The sequence below is a fragment of the Ovis canadensis genome, chromosome 7 (genome assembly GCF_042477335.2).
Source record: "Ovis canadensis isolate MfBH-ARS-UI-01 breed Bighorn chromosome 7, ARS-UI_OviCan_v2, whole genome shotgun sequence".
NCBI classification, from domain to species: Eukaryota; Metazoa; Chordata; class Mammalia; order Artiodactyla; family Bovidae; genus Ovis; species Ovis canadensis.
This window is the reverse complement of record NC_091251.1, coordinates 86490952-86514598: the sequence shown is the minus strand read 5'-3', so window position 1 is coordinate 86514598 and position 23647 is coordinate 86490952. Positions and strand designations below refer to the sequence as shown.

The window sequence follows — 23647 nt, the reverse complement described above, 5'->3', positions numbered from 1 at the left end:
TCACAAATATCCTTTGGGGAAAAAAACAAAAAAAAATCCATGGTTCTTCATCCCATTGCTTCCACCCTGGTCCAAATTCTATATCTCACCATGGCTACAACAAAACTGGCTTTCCTGTTTCCCCTCCCACTCCCAGATAATCCCCTCTCCACCCAGCAACCAGAATGATCTTTTGGAAAATGTACATCAGATCATGTTACTCCCTTCATTAAAATTTTCCAAAGGTTTCCCTTCCACACACCTTAACCTTAGGGCTGACGAATCCCTGCCTGACCAAGCTCTGCTTTGCCTTGCTCTCCAATACCAATCACACTGCCCCTCGTCCACCACAATCCAACCACACCAGGCTCCGCTGGCTCCACAAATTCACCAGGTTTGTTTCTGCTTTTGAGCTTTTCCTTGAGTTATTGCCTCAGACTAGAATGTTCTTCCCCCGTTCTTCACAGAGCAGCTCCATTATGTCATTCAATCTCTCCTTACGTGTCTTCTCCTTCTCTGACAACCTGATCTAAAGAAGACACCCAAACAACAATTAAATAAATCCATTTTTAATATTTGATATTTTTTGTTAATTATTTATTGTCTCTCCAATTGAAATGCAAGCATCATGGACACATGAAGTTTGTTGGAGTCGTTCACCTCAATAATCTCGCAACCCAAGAGAGTGCTTGATTTTAAAAAAAAATAGTGCTTGATACAAGTGGGGTTTCAAGGAACACAAATTGCATGAATATATTAACGAATAGATTGACCTGTATTCATAAAAACTGTAATTATGCAATGAAGCAGTTCACTGTGAATTCACCTGTACTTTTGAAACATTTTGTTTTGAAGACATCAAACCACCCTGGAAGTTCTGCCAAGTAAACATTCAAACTGAGGCAGACGGAGGCACAGAACAGAACTAGTTCCCACTATAAATATCCTTAACTGAAGACAGGGCCAACAACGCCAGCGTTTTGCAAAGATCTTACATGTTACTCAAATTTGAGAAGGGCCACGTGTTCTATATTTGAACCAAGTGCCTTTGACTGTGTAGCATTTCACTGCCCATGTAATTGGCGGTCCTCTGTGTAGCAAAGGCTGAAAGGACCAAAGCAAAACCTTAGGGTGCTGCCGCACCCCAGAGGCAGACAGCCGGTGTGTGTAGCTACTCTTCTCCCTTTTGTTCCCATGCTCATTCACCACGTGTCACTTCAAAGACCATGAATGACCAGGAGAGACTGTCCACCCAGACTCTCATCTCTCTCCTGTACAGATACACACATTGAGAACGTCACTCACTGCATTTCTTTCTGTAATAAATCATTCATAGCCTTTATCTATCATTTTTAAATGACTTTAAAAATACCTGGTGGTTATCAGTCAACTTCACTTCCCATACATACTGAGAACAACAAACATCAGTTAGCTTTTACCAAGTTTCTCTGCTGAACGTTCTAGAAAAATGGAACCGTTTGGAAGAATTATAATCACCAGTGATGAAACCAGATGAGGGAAGTAATCCCTTGAAGAGGCACATTTACAGTGACCTCCGATTTTTTAGAGCATAAAATCACACACTAAAACCACTAAGTGGTTGTAAATTAATCTCTCATATTTATTTCAAACTTTACCATTTCCTAAGGGGAAATCATTTTGAGTTTTATTTCTTCTAACATACTACTTCAAGCTCCGAATAAGTACACCCCCTCCCAAGACACAGGCATACACAAATGCTCAGAAAAATCTTGTATCTCCCATGGGACTAATTAAAAAGGATTCTGATTTCTATAAGAAATGAATGAGATCTTTGTTAACCTACTTTAACAGGACTCTTAAATGACCCTGGATTTATCTTGCCCTACTTTTCAAAATGTAACTGACCCAGAATAAAGTAAGCTTATCCCCAAACTCCTGGCAAAAACAGAACCAAAGTTCCCAGAAGACGAAACAGTATATACCACTAAGGGGTGCCAGTGGAGGGGGGGGAAAGGGACCTTTCCCTGAAAAACACTGTCCACTGCAAACACTACTTCTTACAGAGTTATTGTGTTTTTCATTTAATTGAAATATTTTTAAGATTATGAAGCTTTACAATATGGAGGTTAATAATCCTCCAAAGAAGAAAAAAAAAACATAGCAAAAGATCTCAGCTATTATGATTTCAGGAATTTTCTGGAAGGTTTTTTGTCGAAACAGTCCAGCACTGATAGCTGATGAAGGACTATAACTTAATTAATTTCTCTGGGTGTAATAGTCATCTAATTGGCAAAAAAAAATAAAAAAAGAAAGCCAGAGATAATTTGCTTCTATTCATAATAATGAAGTGGTGTGCCTTGGATAGAGGAGCAAAAATATTGTCTGCACATTTCTTACCCTTCATTCATCAGTTCCATCAAAATCCCACAGTGGGGACCTGAGTGCAAAAGGGCAGAAATTCTATTCAGAAGCATTTTATTCAATCTACTCCTCTTTCTCGGACTTCACACAGCTTCATTCACTCACTGTCATAAGGCCGAATAGAATTTCTCTCAGAAACACGATACTAACACACTATTGAGCCCTTAAACATCACATACACACCTTACTGCCTTGTTTCTAAGGAAATCTATATTTCTATCCTGTCTAATTTTCCTGAACACAGAACAATTCTTCAAATTCAGGGTACTTTATATATATTTTTTCCTTCTAAATTAAATTTTTACTTTATATTGGAATATAGCTGATTTACAATAGTGTTTTAGTTTCAGGTATACAGCAAAGTGATTCAGTTATACATGCATCCATCCTTTTCCAGCTTCTTTTTGCATATAGGTTATTACAGAATATTGAGTTCCCTGTGCTATACAGTAGGTCTTTGTTGATTATCTTTTTTATATATAGTAGTGAGTATATATTAATCCCAGACTCCTTATTTATACTTTTATATTGAATGAATGGCCACTCATTTTATATAATGAATGGCCACTCATCTTTTCATTACACAGTTGTTTATTAAAAGCCTAAAACATGTCAGAAATTTCACTGTCAATAAAGATATAAGATTTCCTATGCAGGGTACCTAACACACCCTTAGAGGAACTCAGATGGCTGATTAGAACAAGTGATGTCCAAAGACAAAAGGAAACTCCAGGATAAGAAACAATTACAGAGGATTCAGCAGGAAAAACTCCAGCGAAGTTCTTATTTATATTATTTGTTGATGTCACTTTCTCCTGACATCAATAGGCAAAAGCACAGCTTGGCTACACATCTCTGGAAGGTGTTCAGTCTGTTCATCTTTGCAGCCTTAACATCCTACCTATGGTTGGCATCCAGTATTTACTGAACAACTGAATAAAATTCAACATCACACAATTATGCTTGTAATCTACCCCAATGAACATAAATATTTTCTAATATTATTAAAAATTATACTTAAATTGAAAGCCACCCTTCAGACGGATACTCAGTAAATCATGAATAAATTAGAGTAATAACTATAGAGACTCACATTTCACTGCTCAGTCCACAAAGCAATGTCTACTCAGAAGGCACAAAGGGCTTTTCAATCTTTTAAAATATGTCATCTGGAAGATAACAGCACTAAATAAAACATATGAGCACTGTTTGAAACAACACAGTAAGTTGGCTAAACGTGGTTTTATACCGGTTCACGCAGAGGATTAACCATCCACCAGCATTTTAGCAGGACTGCATGGAAGTTAATTCCTCATATGGTGCAAAGGTAATAGCATACACACTCCTTCCTAGTCCTTTGTCTAATGGATGATGATATTCTATATTTGAAAACTGTTGTTCTAATGAGGTATCATGGGCCGACCTCATTTTTCAAAACAAAATAATGTGCTCAAGGTACATAAATTTCTTGTGTTCTTTTATGGCCCCCAAATTATCATATTTATGTGTTAAAAAGAAAAGTTAAATATGAAATATATTAATTCTCCAAAATAATTCAAAATTGTCACAGCTGCCACTTAAAATATCACAAGATGAGTCAGCCTAGTCAGTCAATTTCACTTTTTTTTTTGAAGTATAGCTGATTTAAAATATTGTGTTAAATTCCAGGTGTCAGTTTCACTCACTATTAATTTGACTTTCAAGTGGGTCCTCTACCTGTGTTATGCTTTTAAGCTTTCCATGACATAGGAAGTTCTCAAGAAAGAGTTTCTTTGAAAACAGGATCTTTTATCTGCAACAATTTATTTTAAATACATTAATATAAAACAGTACTTAATGGTCTTATTATTTGATGCTATTATAATAGTGAAAACACACTAAATTAAAAGGGAAGTCTTTGGACATTTTAGTTGCTACTGCTTTATTTTAAGCAGCTCAGCTTCTAACTGTGGCTCTTCTCCATCTTATTATCCATAGTCAATATTTGCAGAGTCATATTATATTATATATTATAATTACAGAGTCCAACTAACAGTTTCTTATCTGTCCCATCCTTTCCTACTCACTGCTGTCACTTGAATCCAAGCCAATATTACCCAACACCCAGATATTTGCAAAACTTTTCTTTTTTACTTAATTTTTATTGGACTACAGTTGCTTTACAGTGTTGTGTTACTTTCTTGCTAAACAGCTAAATGAATCATCATACCCCTACATTTATCCACTCTTTGTTAGATTTCCTTCCCATTTAGGTCACCACAGAGTACTGAGTAGAACTCTCTAGTCAGTTTCTCCAACTTCACTTTCTCATCCCTCTCAAGTCTTCCCACACCTCAAAGTCAGATTAGTCTCCTAAAGCACAATTCTCACCATGGACCCTGTCCTCTCCTTCTCAAGACCCATAACTACCTGCTACCTAAAAGCATAATCCTCAAACTTCTTAGCTTGAATTCAACTCCCTCCAGAATCTTCATCTCAGAAATGCTGCTGAAGGGATTCCTCCTTTCATCTCAAAATTAAACAGAATAGCAAAGAAAATTCCATACAACTTGAAAACTTGGTGGTATTATTCAACTTTACCCCTTACTGCTTCTATAATCATATCTGCCCGATACATCAAAGAATTATCCTCTGAACATAACTTTCCCCACCTGACAAGCTTAGTAGAGATGTTATTTCAGACAAAAAAAGAGTAGTTACTATTCTCTTAGGACAGAGAAGGCAATGGCAACCCACTCCAGTACTCTTGCCTGGAAAATCCCATGGACAGAGGGGCCTGGTAGGCTGCAGTCCATGGGGTCACTAGGAGTCGGACATGATTGAGCGACTTCACTTTCGCTTTTCACTTTCATGCATTGGAGAAGGAAATCGCAACCCACTCCAGTACTCTTGCCTGGAAAATCCCATGGACAGAGGGGCCTGGTAGGCTGCAGTCCATGAGGTCAGTAGGAGTCGGACACGACTGAAACGACTTAGCAGCAGCAGCAGCATTCTCTTAGGATAAAAGGGAAGGAATCACCTATCATTTTGCCAAGTAAGAAATCCAGTGGAAAGGTGTAAAGAAATTCTGTAATGGAAACTTCAGTTAAGCAAATAGCAGCCATTTATTTCTCATTTTAAATAGCTTGAACTTTCATATATATAATTTATTTCAAATGTGCACCATCCATAGTAGCACAAAATGCACTAAACTAAAATAAATTCCATTTTTTTACATTAATCAAATTCATAAATCCTCAAACTCACAAATTCCATTTCCTTTTCCTCCCCAAAAGCCAACTGTTTCAATGCTGTCATCCTCATTACACTAAGAAAACACAACTCTCTTTACAAAAAGGACTCTTAAAAAAATCCCTCCATAAAGACATTTTCTCAAAGATCACACAAATGATGAACAAAGAGAAAGACAAAGTTGCTTGTTTATTGTCCTGCTCTATGAATTTCAGCAAGGCACTGCCTGATTCCCTAGGTCTGATGTCTTGTTGGCCCTGAACACATAAGATACCTGTTTTCAGAGCATATCAACAATGATTCACCACATTTCAATGCAGACATTTTAATCTTTCCTTGAGCATATGATTTGCAGGCAAGGTGTGGCAGTAATTGTCTCATCTTCTGTAAGTTTTTGGTTAAAATAAAACAGGCATTGTTAGTTAAATAGGCCTCTTTCTTCCTTTTAAAAAGGCTCTGAAATTGAGGAGGAAAAAACTTTCTTATGAGCAGTCATCCTGAGACTCTCATTTTACATAAAATCTCTTTTTCCTATTACTCCAAGGATCATTAAGCACGTGTGAATTTTGTGAAATACAAGTCGGCTTACAGAGTGGACAGAGCTGAATGCTTTTAAGACTACTGCCAACAGCCTGCAGTTTGGAAGTAACTAATGTTCATAAAGTTAGCTATCAATTTTTTGTCTACATAGCTAACAATCCTGCAATGAAACCAAAGTTACCGTCAGAAGTACATACAAGTTCTTTCCTTCCTTCTTCTCTTTCTCCTTGCTTTCTTTCTCTCTTTCAACAAGAAAGAATTCAGGCTAGAAAAATCATTGTAAATCTGCTAATAACAATATAGAACTTAACTTTGGGACACCCATTCATTTCACAGTTAAGCCTTCATTCTACAGTCACGGGAACTCCTCGGTTGAGGGTACGTAGCTAATATGAGCAGCTCTTGTTTTGTGTAAAGGCAACTACATTATAGTATTGGCTTTCCACCTCTCCCCCTATAGAGCAATATACCCAGCTCTACATTCCTCTAGAGAGACCATGAAGGCAAATCATTCACACTAGCATCACATGTATATCACATTTCCACTGCCAAACAGCCCACACTCATCTCCTATTGTAAAACAAACTGTAATAACCAAATTATATTAAAAACATGCTATAGGAAACACTCATTTACCAGTTATTTGTTAATTATTTTGAGCTATTTGTGAACCTGAGAACCTGTGAACCTGTTACTTAAAAATGCCCATCCATATTCAGGATGTGAAAGATGGCTATAAATTTTTAAAAAATAAAAGTTCGCTATGGGTTGACTAAAATAAAGCTAAGATTTATGTGCACTTTCCAAAGAAAGTTGTTAGGAAAACTCCCTCTTTCAGATTGTTCTCTGAACTGTGTCAGAGTGGGTGTGGTGCAGTGGAAAGAGAGCTACCCTCCAGGTCAAAACCTAGCTCTGCTGCTCACTAGCTGCATGACCCTGGGAGAGTAAGTCCACCTTTGTGAGCCACAGCTTCCTTCCCTGTATCTGGAAGATAAAATATCTACCTTACAATGTGGGTGTGAGGATCAAGTGAGATAATGCACAAAAGGGTGCTGTGTAAACTAGAGTATGCTACATCAAACTCTGCAGTGGGGAAGAAAGCATTTTTAAATATAACATTTATAATATAAACACTACGATAAGTGCTGAAGTAGGTGCTATGGGAGAAAGGAGAAGCGTAAATCTTAGCCAGAGGAAGAGTGGGGCTTGTGGAGGAAGCCAAGTCTGGCTAAGTTTGGGATGGACAGGGACATAGGAGGACTGGATGAGCTGGACTCTTGTGGGAGGAGATGGCAGGGGAGCAACATCACCTTAACAAAAGCACACAAGCAGTGGGTGGGGTGGTGCGGGTCTAACTCCTCAGGGGCCTGTGGGACTGGAGAACAGGGTGCTTGTAGGAGATGAGGGCACAGGGAAAGGTGCACAGCAGACAGTCTGTGTGAGCCACACCACCAAGTTTAGATTTATTGTACATGTGATGCGAAGCCACTGAATTGTTGTTGTTGTTCAGCCTCTAAGTCATGTCCGCCTCTTTGTGACCCCACGGACTGCAGCACACCAGGCTCCTCTGACCTCCACTATTTCCCGGAGTTGAATAGAAATGTCAAAACAAAACAAAACACAAGTCAATGAAAACCAGACTTCTGGTTTACAATTTCTTCCTGTTCAGCACACAGTTTCTACTCTAGCCTTGTGCTCCTGCACAAAAATCCTTTGGAACAAAGACTTTAACTGCAATAAATACAAAGAAATTATGATGCATCTACTGAGTTCCTACTCTGTATCTGGCAGGCACTGTGCTAAGCCTGCATAAGGTTCATCCTCAAAGCACAGGGGGAAGATAGGCTTTATCACCCATATTCTAAATATGAGGAAACGGAGACTCAAAAAAGATAAAGTCTCTTATCTAAGAACTGGTAAGAGTCAGAGACAGCATTTGAAATTAGGTTTACCTTTAGAAGTCTGCGCCTTATGACTGCTTTCAGCCAACTCCACCACTACTGCCACAACTGGCAACAAGTCTGATCTTTTCCTATGAGTTTGAATGTTCGATTGGTTATTTTTGAAGTTTTACTGACTTCCAAGACTATATTAGCTCCTGTTACATAACATAGTAATTAAATATTTCTAAAAGTTTCAAAAGGACCACTAAATTAAGTCTAGTTGAGGAGCCTAGCAGGCTACAGTCCATGGGGTTGCAAAGAGTCCGACTTCACTTTCACTTTCACATGGTCTAAGATAAATAAGTATCAGAGGTGTAATGTACATGATAAATATAACTAACAGTATTCTATGGTACATATTGAAAGTGGCTAAGAGAGTAAATTCTATGTGTTCTCACCAAATAGAACTAAATTTCTCCTATTTCTTTGATTTCGCATCTATATGAGATGATGGATGTTCACTAACCTGTGATATTCATTTCATGATGTATGTAAGTCAAATCATTAGGCTGTACACCCTCAACTCATACAGTGCTGTACATCAATTATATCTCAATAAAACCGGAAGGAAAAATAAATAAATATCAGGATCAATTGATTCAGGAAAAAGAACGAAACTGGATTTACCTGACCATTTATTGATGCACTATCTTCCTGACACATTTTAGGTCACATGAGTTATTGTTACTTACATGCAACCAAAACATCAGAAACAAACAAGAACACTGGGTTTTTTCAGATAAATGAAAAATTAGTTCCAACTACTGATGAAGAGTATATGACACTATAAAAATGTACATATTGAGGCTTTAAAAATTTTTTACTGTAAGTACTCAACATATTATGTTTCTGAGCATATACAAATTATACAGTGTTTATTTTTAAAAGCCATTGACCCCTAAAGTCAAGAAGGTAATCATTCAAAACACATTTTTAATTAAAAAGAGATATCAAAGGAAAGTCTTTCGGGGACTTGATCATACATGATTCAAATAAATATAATGCAAGCATGGCAACTATAGTTAACAATACTTTATTTTACATATTTAAAAGTTGCTAAGAGAGTAAATCTTAAAAGTCCTCATCACAAGAACAAAATTCTGCAACTATGTACGATGACAGATGTTAATTAGCCTTATTTTGGTGATTATTTCACAAGGTAAACAAATATTGAATTTTGTTATACTGTACACCTGAAACTGATACATTGTTGTATGTCTATTATATTTTGATTTTTTAATAATAAACTTAAAATTTTTAAAAACAAGTGACTCAGACCTGTGGCTATGGCTTCTAAGTAACATTCTAAGAATGTTACATAATACTGTCAATAATCTTTATACTACTTTAAAACACAGAGTTACATAAATATTTTCAAAGACTTGTTGTAGCCTTATTTTTTCTACACTAGCTAACTTTACTCAGCTTCAAGATTTGCAACAAAGATAGAGTCTAGTGATCAATGAATTTTCAAAATACATAACAAAGATTGCCAAGAAGCATTAAAAAAAATACAGACAGTACTCACATAAATTCACATATAATTCATGTGACTGAAAGTTCATTCACTTTTAGCATTACTGTTATTCCTTTTTATTAGGACAAAAATAGCATATTACATTTAAAAGAGGATTTACAATAAGATGAAAAATAAGCGTAAACAATGACAACAAACTATGATTAAGTATTTAATTTTCATTGCAAAAAAACCACATGCACTGAAGAGTAAAAAACCAAAATACCAAATTCCTTTTAGGTATTCATTGTTTTCCTAAGCAATAAAGATATTGAGATAGCAATAAAGATACTGCAGTATACTTAAAGCTTCTACAAATGGAAAAATGCAGACATATGTATATATTTTGGGCTTTCCTGGTGGCTCAGACAGTAAAGAATCCGCCTGCAATGAAGGAGACCAGGGTTTGATCCTTAGGTCAGGAAGATCCCCTGGAAAAGGGAAAGGCTATGCACTCTCTAGGCTATTTTTGCCTAGAGAATTCTATGGACAGAGAAGCCTGGAAGGCTACAGTCCATGAGATTGCAAAGAGTCAGACACGACTGAGCGACTAACACAACAACATGTATAGATTTTACCATAAGAGAGACAGAAAGCCGTACAATTTGTGAACAGATGACAGTGAGGTTTGCATAGGTGCCATGGGGTTACCCCAACCAATCTTAATTACCTTGCAATGAGAAATGGAGATCATCAATGCCCAAGGAAACCTGCTGGTCTTCGGTGGGAAGCACGGGACTAGACGCCATCCTTTGACTCAGTGAGATCATATCACGTTCATCTCAGTTAAAGAACTGAACTAAAAATAGAAGGGATAAATGCTCATTAGTGCTCTGCAGCTCTGCATTTCCAGTAAACATGCACTGCCAGAAAACAACAGCAGCCAGAAATCACCCCCCAAAAGAATCACAGCTTTCTAGTGAGTGTTTGCTTAGTTCATGAGGAACAAAGTGACTACGCCTTCTTTTCTGAATCATAGTCAAGATTTTGCCCTATGACCTATTCAGGCCCTTCAGAGTTGCAGGCAGAACTCCACAAGGGCTAGCATTGTGGATTCTGTACTAGCAGTGAAAAGGAAAGCTACACGATTATACTCCGTAAGTTGTCCAGAGGATGTAAAGCTGACACAAACTGATATCTTAGGTCTTTGTATTATATTATTAGCCTCCACCTATAGGGATTTTCTTTAAAACTTTTCATTTAACTTACTTCCTTTTCTGCTCCATGATGGTTGTCATTTACTGGAAACAATAACAATTGGTTCTATGTAGTTTGCAAAGTGAAACTAAAAATACTGTATGAAAAAGAATGTTTTCCTGGGTTACCTATTATATTGAATTATTTTCCCAAGTCCTTATTTTTCTCCAGTATTCTTGGGTTTCTTTTGTGCCTCAGCTGGTAAAGAATATGCCTGCAATGCGGGAGACATGGGTTCGATCCCTGGGTTGGGAAGATCCTTTGGAGAAGGAAAAGACTACCCACTCATTCTGGCCTGGAGAACTCAATGGACTGTATAGTCTATGGGGTCGCAAAGAGTCGGACCCCACTGAGCGACTTTCACTCTCACTTGCTCTCACAGTTTTTACTCTGCCCCGACTTTGACTCTTAAGAAATCCTTCCAGTAAGAGTAATGCTTACCATCAACTTTTTAAAGTACTGCTTCATGTATGTGTATGCTATTACTATCCTGGGGGCTGAGAATAAATCATTGACTTCTCCCATTCAGATGATGACTTTCTTATCAAAATAAACCTAACCAAATATACAAGAACACAAAATGTATCAGGGATGGAAAGAGGAATGATTAAGTGTACAGATACGTGATCAACAAAGTATAGAAAACCAAGAACGGCAGAATCTTTGTGTTGAATACATGAGTATTCACTGTTAAATCTTTCAACATTGCTGTATATTAGAAATTCTTCATAATAACATGTTGAGGAGGGGGACTAAAAAATAAATAAACCCGAGGCCAAGAGCTAGATACAATGAATCATACCTAATAGACCACTTTTTCCAAATGACAAGAACAAAAATCATTATATATCCAACAGTAGAGCCAGACTTCAAAAATCTTTCAATCCTGTCTGCCTACTGTTTATCATCTAAAACTCCTTTATCACCTCTCCCATGGATCACTGTTGTTAAAGATTTTTACCTACCAAATAAACCATGCTTATTAATAATTAATTTGTTTTATCCTCAGAAGTAAGATGAATCAGTCTCCCTGAGGTAACATTGTTCCTATGCTGCTGATGCTGCTAAGTCATGTCCAACTTAGCAGTCCGACTCTGTGCGACCCCATAGACGGCAGCCCACCAGGCTCCTGTCCCTGGGATTCTCCAGGCAAGAACAATTCAGTGGGTTGCCATTTCCTTCTCCTGTTCCTATGCTAAGTTGATACAATTCTGAAATAAAAAGCTCCTTGTTAGTTCTGGCCAGTCTGTGCAGCCTGATGATTGATAAAGGTACAAATGTCCTCAGTTTTTGATGTACTAAAGACCGCCCCTGCCTCTTTCCATACCGAAAGCTCCTGAACACAAAGCGGAAAGAAAATACTTCTTCATGATGACAGGCGAAAATCTGAATTCCAGAATCAATTTCCTATTGGCACCTGCTATTCCATGCCAGGGCTATTAAATAAAAGGACAATAGCAATAGTAGCAAACATTTATACAGCAGTTACTATATAGAGATACTGTTCTAAGCACAACTGTATGAGTTAGGTACTATAATCATCCCGTACTTGAAATGACAAAACTGAGATGCACAAATGTCATAAACATACGTTCCCAACCCAGGGATCAAACCCAGGTCTCCCACATTGCATGCGGATTCTTTACCAGCTGAGCCACCAGGGAAGCCCTGTCCGTGGACATACCGAACTGTGATGGAGTTGAGATTTGAATCCACGTGGTTTTGGTTTCAGAGTTCATGCTCTTAGCTAAAACAGGTTGGTACCTCATAGAGCTAGCTTTGTAGTTGTTTAGTCTCTAAGTCGTGTCCAGCTATTTGTGACACCGTGGACTGCGGCACACCAGGCTTCTCTGTCCTTCACTATCTTCCAGAGTTTGCTTAGATTCATGACCACTGAGTCAGTGATGCTATCTAACCATCCCATCCTCTGCTGCTCTCTTCTTTTGCTTTCAATCTTTCCCAGCATCAGAGTCTTTTCTAATGAGTCGACTCTTTACATTTCATTAATTCCCTCTTTCACTTACTCAGCTAGTATTTATATATGCTATGCACTGCTCTTAAGGAATTCAATTTTTTGAGAATGACAAATGAACACATATTGAAAGAATTCTTCTAAAAAATGTACGTAGAAGGTGCTATGGAAGCAAAGGAGAGGGCACGTCCCATCATGTGAATCTGGAGACAGATGTGATACCAGCAGTGTACTTAATATAAAATAGCATCTCACCTCAAATAGTCCTGTAAGTATTATTAGGCTAATATAGGGGTATTAATAAGAATGTCTCTGAGAGCTACTTATTGCCATTCAATAAAAAAGTATAAAATATCAAATGTAGGAGAAAAAATTAAAAACAGAACCACAGACAGCAAATTGATAACCAGTGAATCAAGAAAATGTTCCTGTGCTAGACTGGCATGTAGGATCCCACTGTTTTCTATCTTAAAGTCATAGGAAAAAATAGTATTTGTAAAAAGAAAGTATAGACCTTAAAAATAACTATTTATCTCAGACATTTCTGTTTTTAACAGTGAAATTTTATTAATGAACAAGTCAATAAAATGTAATAATTTTTATGAATTTTTCTAGGGTTTCTAAAAAATGTAAATAAAAAGTAAAACCAGGGAACTTCCTGGTGGTCTAGTGGTTAAGACTCCGTGCTCTCACTTGCCAAGGGCCTGGGTTGGAGTACAACGGCCTGTGGTTGGGAAACTATGATCCCACAAGCTGGGGTGCAGCCAAAAAAATTTTTTAGAAAAAAGTAAAACCAAGCTATGAAGCTGGAATCAATTACAGGTGTTAGATTACTGATCCAAATATTGTTTTAGTACAATTATTTATCAAAACATGCTACAAAGGTCAGGAGGATCTGACTGGAGACAAGGTATGATGACATTTCCAATGTAATTGTTTTGGGGGCGAAACAGTTAACATCTCCAGAGAGGAATATACTTACTAAATGGGGCTCGTGAAAAACTGGGGCAGAATAGAGGAGAAAAGCTTTGAGACATGTCTCTGGATCCAAATTGAGAAGCTAGAAAGAGTATGAGAACGGAAAGCAGAAAGAGGAATGAGGCTGGGCCAGGTACTCAATGAGTCACAAGTGTTTATCAGTCAAAATCCTGAGGGCCGTCCTGCCATTTGCCTTCCGACTGCCCCGTGCGGAGCACAGAGGCAGCCTTCATAGGTGGGATTACAAGACAAACCCGGTCTCTTCCCATGCAGTCCTCACGGCCTTACTTTTCCTTTTCAAATAAAGGTTACAATTATGTAACATCGGTGTTCAGAAGGAAAATAATGAATTATCTTCAGAGACATACCAGAGATTAGGCAAAGAATTCACGTAGTGGCATTAAAGACTCAAAGATCAAGTAGAAGTATGCGAAACTGTATTTTTAAAATCCATGTAAATTAATGCATGTGCTTTTATAAATGGCATAAGCTATTTTGAAATGACTGTGGTTTGCTTATGCAATATATCTTAATATGCATCTGGTATCTCTAAAACCTCAAAACACTAGAGCAGTTCCCTTTTTAGGAGAAATCTTGGTATTTACTTTGGATTATTATGATTAGAATTTTTACAACTCAAAAGTGAAATCTGAATAGAAATCTTTTTCTAATTGATGGACTTATTAGTGATTTTGATTAAATGTTTTCTTCCTTTCACTTATCTGTATTTTTAAAATTTCAAGTGATGAATGCCTATTTCTGCCGCAATAAGAAAAACGCTTTTATTTTGATGAAATGACAAGTGAGGAATAAGATGTTACTTAGTTCAGGGTCAGTTCTCCAATCCATTTGCTATGAAAACTGTATATCTATAGCTTCATAATGAGAAAAATACTCTCTTGACACAAATGGGATATTAGAAAAACTCTTGAGTTTGTCAGAAATTTGTAGAAAGGATTGCTAAGTCCTTTTGGTAGTTTAAAAGGCTTCATTTTCTCATTATTATACAGTTTGCTAAGGAGCCCTACTGTTCTAACAGCACTGAAAAAAGCACTGTCAGTGGGGAGAAAGGGACTTTTGTCATCTTCAAAACTGGATTGGAAGGTATATGTACCATAGCAAGACATGTTAAGTACATGTAGGTAGTTCTTTAACAGAGTGGTTTAAATGTCAACATTTTCCCTGGAGTACCTCCCTGTTCTTTTTTCTGTTCTTTCAGCTGCACCATGTTATTTATGGTCCAGCTAGGAATTGTAAAGGATCTCCCTTTTGTCAGTTAAGATATTGAGCTTGTCCTAACAACTGACAATTATTAACTCCAGTCTGCCTACAAGCTCACAGAAGAAAAGTTGATGACATATTTGCAATAAGTTTCTTCATCTTTTTCCCATTAACTTTTCCTAATTCTGTTATTACTTATCATCTTTGACCAGAAGCAATTGATGCAAATTACCAGATCCATTAATTTTTAAGGTCCACTCTCCTATCTGCTTTCAGATACTATTTTTCTAATGACCAGCACAAAATGCCAGAATAATCAATCTTAATTATCCACCACACTTTTAGAAAACAAACATGTAGCAGTTCTCTGGATATGATATTGCTACTTCACAACAAAGCAGTGTCACTCACCAGCCAATACCAATTGTGCTGCTAACCACCCACTACCACCATGATACCAGTGCTCTGAATAAATGTAGCCACTTTCCTAAAAAAGTCTTCTGTTGGCCTTGCGAAAGTTGCTCAGTCATGTCCGACTCTTTGTGATCCTATGGACTATACAGTCTGTGGAATTCTCCAGGCCAGAATACTGGAGAGGTAGGCTTTCCCTTCTCCAGGGGATCTTCCCATGCCAGGGATCGAACCCATGTCTTGTACATTGGAGGCTGATTCTTTACCAGCTGAATCACCATGGAAACCCCAACCAAGTCCCAAATACTCTGAACTGCAGTGTCCACCGCTACAGAAAGGGAATAATACACATTTTACGTACTGGATCTCAGTGAAGCACATGAAACTTAAAACTACAGTGGTAACTAACATCTACTAAGTGCTCACTATGGTAGATGTACTTCAGTATATAAACAGTATTTACTACAATCCAGGAAATGACTTTATCCAGATTAGCCCATTTCTTAACTGGCAGTAAAAATTAAAAGCTAGTGACAATATAAAAATGAAGAGTAAAAACACAAGGATAAAAACCTCCAATGCTATAAAACCTGATGTGTGAAATCAGCACAGATCTAGAAAGCATGCATTCAGGAAGTAATTGTTTTTCATTTTCATTGGCCTATTTTAACCTAGAAATTCTGCCCTAGTACTCCACAATCCAATTTTTAAAGCTCATCATCCCCCCAGCAAAAGTTCCCTGCCTTTGTTACTACCATAATACCAGTCTCCCAAAAGAACCTGAGGAGATCTTTAAGTTGTAAGTACTGGCACTGGTTTGGGTTTTTTTCATAAATACATTCATTCCTTTTGCCATCACCTCTGCCCATGATCCCACTGTGCTGTGCTTAGTCACTCAGTCATATTTTAGAATTCTTTGCAACCCCATGGACTGTGGCCCATCAGGCTCCTCCGCCATCTCCTCCTCCAGAGGATATTTCCAACCCAGGGATCGATCCCAAGTTCCCACATTGCAAGCTGATTCTTTCCTGTCTGAGCCACCAGGGAAGCCCAACCCCATGACTTTGTTCCTAAATTGCTGCCAAAGATTCCTGGCTTTTGTATTAACTCTAGCTTCTCCACCTGTATCTTTGAAGCATCCCAAAGAAGTCTAGGATTAGTAGTGAGATGCTGCAAAAGTTGAAGATGAAACACAGGCCTGAAAACGAATGGAACTGGGTGTGTTGAACATCAAGAGTGGAGCAAGATTTCAGACAAGTATACACAGCAACAGCAGGACTCTAAGCCCTCACCTACCCCACCTACTTCATGAGCACTGGTAGATGGACATGCTTCCCAAACTACTTGCTCTACCCACAGGTAGGATTTCAGAGGATCCTTTTCCGGAGAAAGTAAAGCCCTTAGAAAAGACCTTTGCTGCTGCTGCTGCTATCACCATAAACTGGCATGGTCAGGGAAACCCAAGAAAGAGGAAGTAAACTCAGAACACTGCTACTGCTAAGCTGCTTCAGTCGTGTCCGACTCTATGACCCCAGAGACGGCAGCCCACCAGGCTCCGCCACCCCTGGGATTCTCCAGGCAAGAATACCGGAGTAGGTTGCCATTTCCTTCTCCAATGCATGAAAGCGAAAAGTGAAAATGAAGTTGCTCAGTCGTGTCCGACTCTTAGCAACCCCATGCACTGCAGCTCACCAGGCTCCTCCATCCATGGGATTTTCCAGGCAAGAGTACTGGAGTCAGGTGCCATTGCCTTTTCCAGAAAAGACCTCTAGAGATTGATATTTCAGGTTCCTCAACAGGAAGGTCAGTTCCATGCCAAATCACCCTACTATGATTTTCCACTAATTGGTTTTTTCATCCTTCACTCTTGAATGATTATATTACCAAAGATCACCAGACATTTAAGGAGAGCCTCCAAGAATGAAAAAAAGAGATCAAAACAAACACAAAAGAGGAACCTAGAAGAACCATCAAGTGTAGGAAAGAAAAGAAAGAAAAAACGAAATTGGTAATTGAATTTTTTAGCAAGTGACACCATAAAATGAACTTTATTTTAAAGCTTATAAAAGCTATCAATATCAATTGCAAACAGAATCAACATTTCTTCCATTTTTCTCCTTCACATGACAATGCACTATATAACAAGAGATGTATTTTAAAGTTTCGTTCTGCATGCTGACACATTTCACTGGCTCTTTCTTTAACCATTGATTTTCAACAATATCAAAGCAAAAGCATATTCTATTAGACAAAATTAATTTTGCAAAGCCCTTGTGAAATCAGACTTAGTCCTGCTTATAACACTCACACTTACACAAATGCTGAAATGGAAAGCAAAATGCAAGAAAACGACTCTGGCAGGAATTAACACATAAAGATGTTAATCGAAGCCCTCTGAACGAGCACCACCGTTTGCTCTATTTCTTCCAAGAGAAAAGTCAATTCCATTGTCAGTGAAACAAATGGCAATATCACACAGAAACTCAGAATGAATTCACAATTTCCTAGGAATCTGAAAATTACCAAGGCAATTTTCCTTTTTAGGATCAAAAGACCACAGAGTTAGTAATAGTGAAATGGGCAGCCGTAGCAGACTTCTGAGCAGAGAAGAAATACAACTGGTTTAAACTATCATTTGGATTGATGTGTGGAAACAAAATATGGGACAAGGAACGAAGCAGGGAGACTAATGAAAAGATTATCACAGAACGGGTGGACAGAGGAAGGCATAGATAGACAATAAATGAAAAAGCAAGCACAGTAAAATGCTAAAGGTGGAATCTAGGAATTAAGAATATGGCTATTTATATAAAATTCTTTCAAATTTTTGGATAATTTTCATATTAAAATGCTGGGAGGAAAAGGTTATTACAGTAATCCAGATGATGATGGCTAAGACTAGGGCTGTATGAAGAGAAGGAATAAGTGGTCATTCTAAGTATATGTTGAAGATGGTGCCAACAAGGTTTTCTGACTGATTTGATGTCACATGTGAGAGAAAAAGAAGAATAAAAAAATGACTCCTAAGTTTTTGACCTAGGCAACAGAAAGGATGGAGAGGCCATGAGTTGAGCCAGACAGAGAAGGCTGTGGCTGGAGGAGGTTTGAGGGCAAAGCAAAATTTCCAGGTTTGAAATATCAGATGTACACCAGACATCGGTTCTGAACCCAGGTGATTGTGCATACTCCTTTTTTTTTTTTTTTTTCAAAGTAAATGTTTCATGTCCCATGGGAAACTAAGTCAACAGGATCAACTCAGACCAGGAAGATGGAGTTTGGCAAGACAATAAGACAGGAACAGTGTACTATGAAAAAAAAATTTAAGTGGTGTATTTTAAAAGATCGATAAAACGGTTAGAAAATTAAATAAGGACATCTCCGATAAACAAAAGGGCGAAAAATAGAAAAAAAAATAGAAAATTTAAAGGGCCAATCCAATGGCTCTAACATCCAAATAAGAAAACAGAGGGAGCAAATTATCAAAGAAGTAATGCAAGATTTTCTAGAACTAAAGGACAAGTATTATAAAAGGACAACGAGTGGCCAACAAAATAAAAAATTTTAAAGACTCTAAGCAAAACACATGGTTGCAAAGTTTCAGAACAGCAAGAGTAAAGAACTTCCCAGAGTATAAAAACCATGCCATACACCAAGGGAAAAGAATCGGAAGAGCATCAGACTCTGTATAAGTCATACTGGATGATACAAGACAGTGAGAAACATCTTAAAAATTCTGAGAAAATCTAAACATAAAGAGCTTAAACTATAAAACTTGTAGGAAAAAACATAGGACAGGGGCTTCCCTTGGGACTCAGCAGTAAAGAATCCACCTGCCAACGCAGGGTTTGATCCCTGATCTGGGAAGAGCCCACATGCTGCGGAGCAACTAAACCCAGGCACCACAACTACTGAGCCCAGGGACTCGCAACTACTGAGTCCACATGTCTCAACTACTGAAGACCACGCATTGCAGAGCCTGTGCTCCTCAACAAGAAAAGCTGCCGCAGTGAGAAGTCTGCGTGCCACAACTGGAGAATAGCTCCTGCTCACTGCTACCAGAGAGAAGCGTGTGGAGCAACAAAGACCCAGAACAGTCATAAGGACACAAATAAATAAAATTATTAAAAAAAAAAACATTGAGCAAAAGCTTAATGACATTGGATTTCACAATGATTCCTTGGATATGACTCCAAAGGCACAAGCAACAAAAGAAAAATAAATTCAATTACAATTAAATTTAAAATTTCTGTTCCTCAAAGGACACAATTAACAGAGTAAAAAGGCAACCCATGGGATGGGAGAAAATACTTGCAAATTACATACCTGATAAGAAATTAACATCCATAATATATAAAGAACTCCCTCAAATCAACAACAACAAAGTGAACAACCCAATTAAAATGGGCAGCAGTCTTGAGCACAACATCATTAATCATAAGGGAAGTACAAACTGAAACTACAATGAGATACCACCTCAAACCCATTACGACAGCTACTATTGAAAAGAAAAAAAATAGCAACTGCCAGCAGGAATGTGGAGAAATCGGAACCCTTGGCAGGAATGTAAAAATGGTGCAGCTGCTATCGAAAACAATATGGCAGTTCCTTAAAAAATTAAAAATAGAATTACCATGTGATGACCCAGCAATTCCACTTCTTGGTACATGCACTAAAGAACTGAAAGAAGAATCTCAAAGAGATTTTTTTAATACTCATATTCACAGCAGCATTATTCACAATAGGTAAAACGTGGAAGCAACCCAAGTGTTCATACATGGGTGAATGGATAAACAAAATGTGGCATGTATATACATCAGACTACTATTCAACTTTAAGACAGAAAGAAATTCTGACACATACTACAACATGACAGCAAATTTGAGAACATCATGTTAAGTGTAATAAGCCAGGAACAAAAAGACAAATGCTGTATAATTCCACTTATATGAAGTGCTCACATAAATAGAATGATGGTTGTCAGAGGTTGGGGGAGGGGGAGGGAGATGTTAATTGTTTTAATTAACTTTTAATTAAATTTAGCTAAAGTGAAGCCGCTCAGTGGTGTTTGACTCTGTGACCCCATGGACTGTAGCCTACCAGGGTCCTCTGTCCATGGGATTTTCCAGGCAATAGTACTAGAGTAGATTGCCATTTCCTTCTCCAGGGGATCTTCCCGACCCAGGGATTGAACCCAGGTCTCCCGCATTGTAGACAGACGCATTTACCATCTGAGCCACCAGGAAAGTCCCTATTTAGCTAACCCATTGTTTAATAGTTATTGCCTTTCAGTTTTGCAAGATAAAGAGTTCTGGAAATGGATGGTGGTAATGGTTGTTATATAACAATATGAATGTACTTAATACCACCAAACTATACACCTAAAAATAGTTAAATGGGTAAATTTTATGTTAAGCATATTACCACAAGTTTTAGAAATCAGATAGGAAGTTATTTTCAACCTACAGTCTATATCCAGCTAAAGTTTTAATTAAATTTTAGGGTAGAAAACAATCATTTCTTGACATGCAAGGCTCCAAAAACTTTATTTCCTATGCTCTGGCTCTTAGAAAGCTACTAAAAAAGGTTACTCCAACAGAATAAGAAAGTAAAATAATAAAGAGGAAGGTAAGTGTTCCAACAAAATAGAAAACTAAAGTAAACATGAGAAAAACAGAGTAGATACAGAACAGAGAAAGAATAAAGGGAAGTTCCCAGGATGACTGCCACGCAGCAGACCTGAGCAGGAAAAAGCAGGGCTCTGGAAGAGAGGGCCAGGGTGGGAGCTACAGGGAGGGTGAAATAGAAAAAGGGGACGTGAAGACAGGAAGACGTGAACAGACAGAGGAAGGAGCACAGACTGATGTCTGAGGGAAACTGAAGAACCGTCACAGTGGGGTACTCACTTCAGGTATTAAGCTAGAAGAACTGGAGGCTGATGGAAGAGGGTATTTGAATTAGTGATTTGTCACTAATTAGTGATTTTTGCAGCTCCTCATAAGACAGAGTTCCAACCTGGGGTCTGAGAAACCTTTGTAAAAACTCCTACCTCCATTCATTTCACAAAGAACTTGTGATTTGCACAGGAAATTCTTCTAGGTAGAAATGCTAAGTCTGGAAGAGAAGGATCGAGGGAGCTCTCAGCAGATGACCTCATTTTTCTCAGGAAAATAAGAAGTTAGTTCATCTCTTGGGTATGAGAGAGCTAGGGTGGCGTAGGGTTCTTGAGAAATGAAAGGTGCTTAGAACAGGCCCGAGAACATGAGCAAACCAAGCAGAGAGACACAAGAAGCTTGGAGGACACTGAAGATGCGCAGAGACTGGATCAGCACTGGCAGCAAATGGACCCAAACATAATTTTGGGTGCAAGGCTGTCCCAGGAGCGCACAGCATCTGACTGATGCTCAGATAAGAGGAGCAACTAGTGACTAAATAAACCTCTGCTGATTAAAAAATGCTCTAAAATTGCACACAGACACAAGGACTTATTTTCAAGAAGGTTCATTATATATAACAGAAAAAATGGAAACAGTTGAATCCCATCAGTAGGAGAGTGGATAAACTAGAGTTGATTCATACAAGAACAGACTATTCCACAGCTAAAATGAATGACCAGTATCAGCAAGGTTATCCATTAAAACTAAAATGTTGAAGACCTACTTACTATACAGTACTTAGAATGCTGCTCAATGTTATGTGACAGCCTGGATGGGAAGGGAGTTTGGGGGAGAATGAATACATATATATGTATGGCTGAATCCCTTCGTTGTTCACCTGAAACTAATAATATCACAACATTTGTTAATTGGCTATACTCCAAGACAAAATAAAAAGCTTTTTCAAAACCTAAAATGTTGGGGAGTAGGGGCAGAAAAAGTGCAAAAGAACTAATACACTATGAAGCCATTTGTGTATTTCATATGAGACACACGAAATTTTAAACACACACATATGTACATGGTAAAAAAACAGAAACATGCTGGGAAACTACACCCACCAATTTCAAGGTGGAGAGCAAAGGAGTGAGAAGGTAGGGCTTCAGCTCTACAGTTAATGACTCATTCTTCTAAAAAGTTAACATCTAAGTAGGAAGTACATTGTATATGTTAGAAACAGTCATTCATTTTTTTTCCCAGACCAAACTTTTAGTTACTTTCTTGAACAACAAATTAAATGAGGATTCTCTAAAACATGTATCCTAACTGATCTCCTCCTCTTGGATCATTTTACATTTGCAGATTTTAAGCTATTCTGCCATCTGTTGACCCATTATGAGTCAAAGAAGTTATAATAAAGTTTATAATAAGTGGTAAATATGATATAAAACAAAACATCATTAAACATTTTTAAATTGTAATAAGATTCTTCTTAGGTTAGATAGGAGAGGTGTAATGGTTGAAAGATCCCTAGATGTTGAATTGGAAGAACTGGAATTCTACTGAGGTTAGACAGGAGAGATGAAATGGTTGAAAGAGCCCTAGATGTAGACTTGGAAGAACCTGGCCCTGGTCCCAGCTCTGCCACCGACCTCATGGCCTAGGATAAATCATCAGCTTCTCCAAGGTCCCGTTTCTTCGTCTGTGAAATGATTCTGTTTGAGCCAACTCACAGGCTTTCACATTCTTGCCAAAGAATCTAACCCAAAGTTCTCTGCTGTGTATTTAAAAACTTTGGATTACAAGAAATAATATTCCTGGAGGAACGTTTGAAAGACTGAACACTCTCCATTCCTGGATGTGGTCTTTGGATCCGGTCCAGCCAGCAGGGAGCTGTGAACTTGAACTGTATTGTTTTATTCCCCCCAGAGAATCGCTTTATTAAAATGTACTCTGGCATAATCCCGTAAGCCTTACCGAACAGGATATTATAGAAAACAGTCAAAGAGACCTACGGTTGTACTTCTTACACAGGAGTTCAGGAGGACAACCTCCTTTTACAAGAACACAGTGTGGAAAATTCTCAGGTCTCAGTACCAAGAAAAACTGTGACCCTGAGCATTCATTCTTTTCATCTAATGACCATGTTACTTTTATAAACAAAGTTTCCCTCTCTTTATTTTGGCTGGTATAGCCCAGATCTAGCAACTACAAATGACTTCACAGAAGACAAGGCGCTACCCCACTGGCTTTATGCATCTACTCATTTTTTCCTTGCTGCAATACCCTTGCCAGCTTCTTTTCTATTGAATTTTATGTTTCTCAGCAAACCACTTCCAACTTTCTCTAGAATAAGGGAGAGTACAAATCAGTGAGTTAAAGG

The 23647-nt window shown here is 38.0% G+C and overlaps 1 protein-coding gene across 7 annotated transcripts in view; it reads right to left on the bottom strand.

Annotated features, from left to right (window-relative positions):
• The window catches only part of SYNE2 (spectrin repeat containing nuclear envelope protein 2), a 325432-nt gene that overhangs the window by 262556 nt on the left and 39229 nt on the right, over positions 1 to 23647 (bottom strand). For all 7 annotated transcript variants that reach the window (XM_070292474.1, XM_070292472.1, XM_070292475.1 and 4 more), the window contains exon 2: positions 10283 to 10411. In XM_070292474.1, the coding sequence (XP_070148575.1) occupies positions 10283 to 10382 (100 nt within the window). In that variant the 5' untranslated portion in view covers positions 10383 to 10411. The remainder of the gene's footprint in view (positions 1 to 10282; positions 10412 to 23647) is intronic.